The following is a 7,748-nucleotide window of genomic DNA, read 5'->3' on the forward strand; positions in this document are numbered from 1 at the left end:
CTTCAATAAGCAAGCTGAGAGACCAGTGTTACATGCTCTTGTGTTTATGTAGTTGTAGCCTGACCCCAATTTATACTGCTGAGCCTTGGTGTCTCACCGGATTAGGTCCCTACTGAAACCTGACCTTCTTTTTCCTGTTCCATTCATCACACTCCATGTCTTCCCCTTCTCATTACAGCAACGTCGGTACCCATCCCATATGCGGAATCACTGCTGCATGCAGACTGTGCTGGGGAGGAGGTGACCTGTGAGCTCTCTCCATACAGCCTACACCTGGCAGATGAGGGGCCCAGCCAGGCCTCCTGGTTCATGGGAACCCTGAAGCTGTCCAGTGGGATCAGCATAGCCCTGGTGCTGAAGGTCAGCGGTGACAGGGAGGAAGATGAGAGAGTGGCTGTGCTGCACCCGAGGCTGAAGGTCCCTGTAAGCCATGCGGGGACAGTGCTGACCACAGGTGAAAAAAGCGGAGCATGAGCGGAAAAGACCATAGCGCTGGAATGCAGCTACTACACCAAGGAGCACTAGGGGAGCCAGAGACCCCAGGACTGAAGGCTCTGCACCAAGGAGTGCTAGGGGAACTAGATACCCCAGCAATAGCACCCCACGCTGTAGTCAGGGGATTAAGGGCATCAGAGATAGAAACTGCACATACTGTGAGGGGAAGGTCACCGGCTATGTCAGCAGGGTAGTTAGTCCTGCCCTCCTGGGGGGAGGCTCAAATGTACAGGGCCCTCTGGGCCTCCTGCTGTCTCCAAGACGTAACCCCTGGGCCACCAGTGTGGCCCCATTGGCATTCTGCCCTTCCACTTCTGTACCCTTGACTCCCCAATTCTGGCCCTGCTGTTCCTCCCCACCCCTGTCCCATTATCTGCCACACCACTGTGATCCTTGGCCAGTGCTTTGTCTGCTCTGCAAGAGTTTGCTGTAGCAAGTAGAGCAATGTGCACCTACTCCCCGTACCTGCTAATAGCTCTGCAGCTGGCAGGATGGGGGCTTCCCTGGGGGAGGCACAGCTCACACCCTTCAACCCAGCATGGCCAGTCTGTCCACAGCATGCTGCCTCCAGGGGTGGAGCGTGTTGTGACCCAGTCCCTGTTGTCCTGCCAGGGAAAGTCTTCCATAACCACATATGTCTAACCACATATATCTGTTTGTTTGTCTTTCTCCTTCTCTTTGTTCCTAGTTGAATTCCAGTTGTCATCTCACACTCCTACTTTGCGTGCCCGACTTGGCAGCTCCGTCACTCTGGACTGCAGCTTTGCCTTGGCTCCCAGCTCTCCACTGGTCTCCCTGGAGTGGAGGCTGCAGCACCGAGGCAGTGGGCGTAGAGTGTTCCACTACCAGGCAGGGGGCACGGCCCAAGCAGAACCGCCAACGGGTCACGTGGATGTGGTGCAGCTGCAGGAGACTGGCGATGCATCACTCAGCCTGCATGAAGTGGGTGTGGGGGATGAAGGGACGTACATCTGCTTAGCAGCTACCCCCCAGCACCAGGCCCAGCACATCATCCAGCTGCAGTTGGTCGGTGAGCCAATGGTGCTCTAAGGTTACCTAGTCAGGGAGCAAAAGGGGAGACAGGCCTCATTCACTGGAATCTGACCCTTCCCGGTATCTCTCTGTTCCCCTCCTTACTTCCCCAATCCCACTCAGCGCGGGTGAGGGACTCTCTGTGCTACTCCATCCCCTCAAACACAGTTTCTCACTGGCTGGATTTAATTTCCTGTTTACCCCCCTCCAGAGCCCCCAAGAGTCCGTCTGTTCCCAGAGTTGATGTCACGAGAGGGGGATGGAACCACTACGGTGACCTGTGAGATCTCTGGCTATTACCCCCTGGATGTGTCGGTGAAGTGGACACGGGAGGCCCCTGATGAGAAGGACACGGTCCCCAGCTCCATCTCAGGAACATACTTCTCCAGCCACAGGCAAGCCCAGGATGGCACCTACAGCATCAATTCGTACCTGAGTATCAACACAGCCACAGAACCGGGACCTGTCACTTACAGCTGCCATGTCTCACACCTGGCCCTTGAAGAGCCAATCACAGCTAGCGCGCAGCTCAGGGCACCAGGTAAACAGGGGGAAAGGAGGGTGAGTGCTCCTTACTGCCCCCACCTCCCAGCTTTTGCTTCAACTCTCTGATCTCCGCGCTTCAGCTCTTCCCTCACCGCTGAACTGTGGGGGTACGATAGCCCCACCCCATTTGGAGCATCCTCCCGTTTCTCCAAGTCCCCTTCCTCCCCTCCTCTCCTGGCTTCTCAGTCTCACTTCCTCAGCTCTTACTTCATCCTCGAAAGCCCTTTGTAAAGCATGTTCTCTGCATCATGCAGCTCCATACGCCGTACACTCAAGGGAGCAGAAAGGCAGCACTTGGGCCCTGATCCTGTTAAGCAGACTCCTTATTGGGAACGCAACCATGTCCCATGGACCCCTATACACTGTTGTCCACAAGGGGACCATGTCCTTCTTTGCCTGCACACCCTTCTTTCTCCAGTAGAATCTCAGCAGTGCCCCTGCTCTCTGTGGCACTGGGCTACGCAGTGGGAAGCCAACTCTGCCTGATAGTTCACTCTGCCTCCCCCCGCCACACACACACACACACACACACACACACTTCTTCTCCCAATGGGACCTGATGATACCCTATGGACTGTCACTTCTCCCTAAGGAGATCCTCATCTTTCAGCCAGGAGCCTTCCACATCTCTCCTCCAATAGGATCCCAGCCCTGCCTTGGGCTCTGTGGGAAGAATTTTAGCTCTCTGAAACAGACTCGGGTGAGTATCAGATCGCTGACTCCCCCGCTTTCTCCAACAGAGCAAAAGACATCTAAAGGGCTTGTGGGAGCCTTCATCGCTACGTTCATCTTCCTTGCTGCTCTTGTTGGCCTTACGCTCAGGAGAAGAAAAAGAGGTAAGAGAGTAAAACACTTTAGCCCTCTGCCTAGCCTGAGGTTCCACAGTCAGAGCTGCTCTCCTGTCCTTGCAGTGTGTCTGGCTGAGGGAGGCAGAAACGAGTAGTTTGGAGCACTGCTGGCAATCTAATTACAGTGCTTCCTGTAGGGAGCAGCATAGCTGGAAGCTTCTCACAACCAACTCTCCTGCCTCCTCCCATACAGCAGCCTTGCGGGGAGAAGCCTGGGCTGGAGTATTTGGGAGCTCCCCTCATAGCTAGTGCTCCTACCTCGTTTCCACTGTGCCTCTTTCAGAGAGAAACTGGAAACGGAGTAGCTGGGAGATTTCCATAGCTAGTGCTCCTGCTTCTCTTCTGACAGTGTTTCTTGTTGGGGGTAAAGGAGGCGAGACCTTCTGTTTCCTATCAGCCCTTGGTAGCTGCAGAACAGGGAAGGGAATGACATTTTATGATCGTTTTTGTCCCCCTAAATCTCATTATTTTTCTCTCTTTTCAGTTGATCCAAAATCTGAGGAATCTCTGGAGACTTCAGAGTAAAAGGGACAGTTAACTCAGTTACCCTTATTCCTCTGCCACCTCTGACGGACCCCATCACGGACGGAGACCCAGCCACTCAGAAATTAGCCTTCCATTTTACTTGATAGCGCTACCACCTGTCCCAGGGACCCTCTTGCAGCTCTGTAGGAAGGGATTGAAGGAGCCATGTGACCCTGGAAAGGTGGAGTCAGAGAAAAGGGGGTGTCTCCATCATGTGGTTGTGGGTAATATCCTTAATTTCACTGTAACACTCTTCTCACACTTTCAGGTGCACAGAGCTAGATCCACAAAGGGATGTAGGCATTTTGGGTGCCTAAGTCCAACATTTAGGCACCACTGAGATCCTCAAACCTCTGCTCAGCTGGTGCCTAACTCTGTAGCTGCCTAAATTCCTTAGGCACCTACGTTTCTGCCGGAAAAGTCCCCTAAGCCCTTAATTTCCTGCCTGTGGGCATACGCAAAATCACGTAATTCCTGATGCCACTGAGCTGCTTGGTTCCCGAGCTCATGCATAACTCCTGGTACAACTGTCAAACTAGGCAATACCCTGCCTTTGTCACCTGCAGGGCATGTGTGTGTGTGTGTGTGTGTACATGATGATCACAATGTTATTCTGAATGCTTCTGCAAAGATCACTTTCCTAGTCCGTCATTTTGACCACGTCATCCCTAACTTTCAGTCCCTCCACTGGCTCTCCCTTCTCTATCAAATCAAATATAAGCTGCTTCTATTCACCTTCAACTCCCTTCCTGGCCATTTCCCACCCTACCTATCATCTCTCATTTGCTATTGAACTGTTGATGCTCATTTCTGGTCAGTCTATCATGCCAGCCTCCATTGTCCACTTGTTAAATTTCCACACGAGCATCTTTCTACTTTCTCCCATGCCGTCCAGCACACTTGGGAGGGGCTCCCTGTAAACATCCCCAAAGCATCCACCTTCAAATACCTCGACAAAACTCTCCTTTGCCGTGATGCCTGTAATATATTGCCAATGATTAGAATGCCTATCATCCTCACCAGTATTGTTTCATTGTTTCCTTGTATTCTCCAATCTGTAGTTTCTTGTCTTACAGTTAGATTGTAAGCTCCTTGGGGCAGGAACTGTCTTTTTGTTCTGTTTGTACAGTGCCTCGCACATCGAGCTCCTGGACCACAACTAGGGCTCCTATGTGCTACAATAATGCAACTAATAATATCCAGTAGCCTAGTGGGTAGAGCACTCCCTTGCAATGTGAGAGACCCAGGTTTGTATCCTTGTTCTGCCTGAGTTGGAGCAGGAACTTGCAGTCAGGTCTCCCACATCCCAGGTGAGTGTGCTCCCACTGAGCTGTTGAGTATTCTGGGGTGGTTAGCTCTCAGTCTCTGCTGCTGAAACTGTTCCACTTGATGTAAATAAAATATTTTTGGAGCAGGGAACCTGCGTGTCCCACATCTCAGGGGAGTGCCCTGGCCACTGAGCTACAGAGTCGATCTGCTTTTTCTCCTCTGTCTTGCCCAATGAATATTTAATTATTTATTCGAAGAGGTGTCTCGGCAGGAGAGATTGAGAGCCAGTAAGATCCGTTGTTAATATCTTGCTGAAAAGCTGAGTTTGGGAAGCTCAGGGTGGAGAAGGGCTCATTCTATAACGAGCTCAAACAAGACTTGGCATCCACTGTACTTTGTGCTAATTTGAATTTGGCCTTTGAATAAAACCCCATTGTTATTTTTCTAATATATTGCCACTTTAACTCCAAACACATCTGAATTGGAAGGTCTGGGGGAGGGGGTATAATCTGCCACTACCTCTCAGCAGAGGTGAAATTGCACAGTGACAGATCACAGTAGAGATTTACAGGTTAATATACAATTCTCTTGGTTGTACTTTTCTGCAAAAGTGATAAGGTAAAGAAGAACTATTTCATTCTCAGTCTTGCTCTGGGAAGGGCAATATGGAGTGTAAGCCATAGAAAACAAACTAGGGTGAAGGGAATGTCTCAGTAATGATCCCCAGCCCCATGTGGGTATTTCAACCACAGCACTAGAAAGAAAACTCAGCAAAAAAGACAATGAAATTAGACAGAAAATGTAACCTGATTATTACATTCTTTATGGGCAAACTGAGGACATACCTGACCATTGTATATACTAGGTGCTTTGGAAGGGATTCTTTCCTAAACCCAAGGAAAATTATGAGCAAAATTGATTGGGAGGAAGCATTTAGACAGAAAAATGAAAATTGAGTTGTTTAAGAAGTGTTTACTGGATAGCCAACAAGCCACAATTCCACAATCACTAAAGAGGACAACAAGGCTTAAAAACCCATTATGGTTCAAAGCAGGGTCAGAATGAGCTCTCCCCTGGCATCTAGGGATGAACTGGGGGGGGTGTGTAGGGGGGAAACTTCAGGACCAGATCGTATTTGCATACACCCACCTACTCTGCCTAGGTATTCAGCAGACGCTGAGTTGCCAAAGAGATTAACTGTGGCTGCGTTTGGGTTCAAGCTGTGAACGTGCTTGCGGTATTTTGTTATTTAAAGTGCGGTGTGTCAAGCTAATTGTTTTTCATCTGTATCATATCTGTATGTACGCTGATCATCTGTATGCATGTATGTTATGCTTGGATGCCGAGAAACTTGTTTAAACTCTGTACCTGATCTTTTTTTCCTTTTTTTTTTTTTAAAGTTATCTTGAATAAAAGTTTTTAAATTTGAATGCAGGGGTAATGAAATGTTAACCTTATTGTATGCGTAAAAGGCAGCAGAACTGTGCTTAGCATGCACTGATTGAGCGGGTTCACTCTAAACTCAACCCCACTGGCTAAGCAGGGGGGGATCAAATCCCCCTGAAAGTAGAAGGGTTAGGTATAGATGTTCTTATCTAGTGGTGTAGACTTTGATTTGATTTTCTCCTCTTTAATGTTCAAAGGGAGAGCTGAGTAGACTCAGTTAAGAGTTCTTGTTTCTGTTGAGTGATTACTAGAGCTGAAATCACTGATGAGCAGCTCTAAGCTTTAGACCTGGTGTGGAGACAGTATTGCAATGAAAGAAAAGAGGTAGAAGCAGAGGTTCCTCGCCAGCCGGTGAAATCACTAAAGCAGGGTAAGTGGTGGAACCTCAGAATGGGGCATTGCAGAAGTGTCAGCAAGTGACAAGCAGCAGCGATGACAGCAGCAGAGCTGAGTGGTAGCCAAGATAACAGCAGCAAAGGTGGTAGCAAGTGATCAGTGGCAGAGTACAAGTGATGCAGTGCACAAGTGATCAGTGTGCAGAGTGCAGTGGCAACAGTGAGCCAGTTGCAGAGGCAGCAGCAGCAGCAGCAGAGGCACTGCTTGAGAGTCCCCCTCCCTTTTCAGGGTGGGAGGTGAATCCAGATGAATGCATCTCTGAACTATGGGCCTTCACTGTTCAAGGACAGCCAACTGTGAGTAGAATGCAATGCTGGGAGAGGGGAGTGGTGTGTTAAAGGGACATTTATTTGTCAGACTTTCATGCTGCAAGGTGGGAAACTGAGGCAAAGGACACTGCCCAATGTACTGTCAGGTGAGTTTTGCTTATGGTTACATGCTTTTGAATTGTGGTTGTGGTATTTCCCCAAAGTAATGCTGGGTTCCTTTTAATAGAAGGTGTCTTTTGTTATACACACACTCAGTGTTTGTGAGAGGGAACGTTTTATCTATTAGAGGTGCCATTGGGTGCTACTTAGTTTTATCAGATTGTAAATTGATAAAGAAGATAAAACACATCTGAGAAAAATCCATGGCTGGCAGAACTATGGACAGTAAGGAGGGGTTTTCAAGTATACCAGGAACAAAAGAAATCCTTATAATGGTATAGTCCCATTACTAGATGAAGATAATAAATTGTTAATAAAATGAAACAGAAAATGCAGAACTGTTTAATAAATATTTCTGTTCTATATTTGGAAAGAAGAAGGCTGATGTATTCTGATTGCATGAGGATGATGAACTGCTTTCCTGACCATTAGTAGCTAAGAAGGATATTAAACAGCATCTACTAGGGATAAGTATTCTAAAAGCATCAGGACCAGATAAGAGCCCTAAAAGAGTTGACTGGTGAAATCTAGACGATATCAATAAAACTCGTGCTATACGGACAGATGTAACTGTAACTCCATGACACCCTCTTTATAGTAATTTCATATTGACCATATTTCCTTAGTTTGTTAATGAGAATGTCATGTGGGACTGTGTCAAAAGCCTCACTGAAATCAAGGTATTTCACTTCTACTACTTCCCCCTCCATCCACTAGGCTATTAACACTGTGAAGGAAGGAAATTAGATTAGTTTCACATGAT

The 7,748-nt window shown here is 48.3% G+C and overlaps 1 protein-coding gene across 1 annotated transcript; it reads left to right on the forward strand.

Moving 5' to 3' along the window:
- Nucleotides 1-174: 174 nt before the first annotated feature.
- On the forward strand, nt 175-3,915 carry TAPBPL (TAP binding protein like; the record flags this gene model as incomplete). The annotated part of the gene is made up of 5 exons (XM_067550789.1): nt 175-454; nt 1,184-1,525; nt 1,739-2,068; nt 2,814-2,909; nt 3,406-3,915. Coding segments are annotated over 5 exons (1,089 nt in total), but the record flags the coding sequence as incomplete, so codon positions are not given.
- Between the last annotated feature and the right edge of the window lie 3,833 nt (nt 3,916-7,748).

The sequence above is a fragment of the Emydura macquarii genome, unplaced genomic scaffold (genome assembly GCF_026122565.2).
Source record: "Emydura macquarii macquarii isolate MOO-44397 ecotype Brisbane River unplaced genomic scaffold, CSIRO-AGI_Emac_v2 contig_1343, whole genome shotgun sequence".
Lineage (NCBI taxonomy): Eukaryota > Metazoa > Chordata > Testudines > Chelidae > Emydura > Emydura macquarii.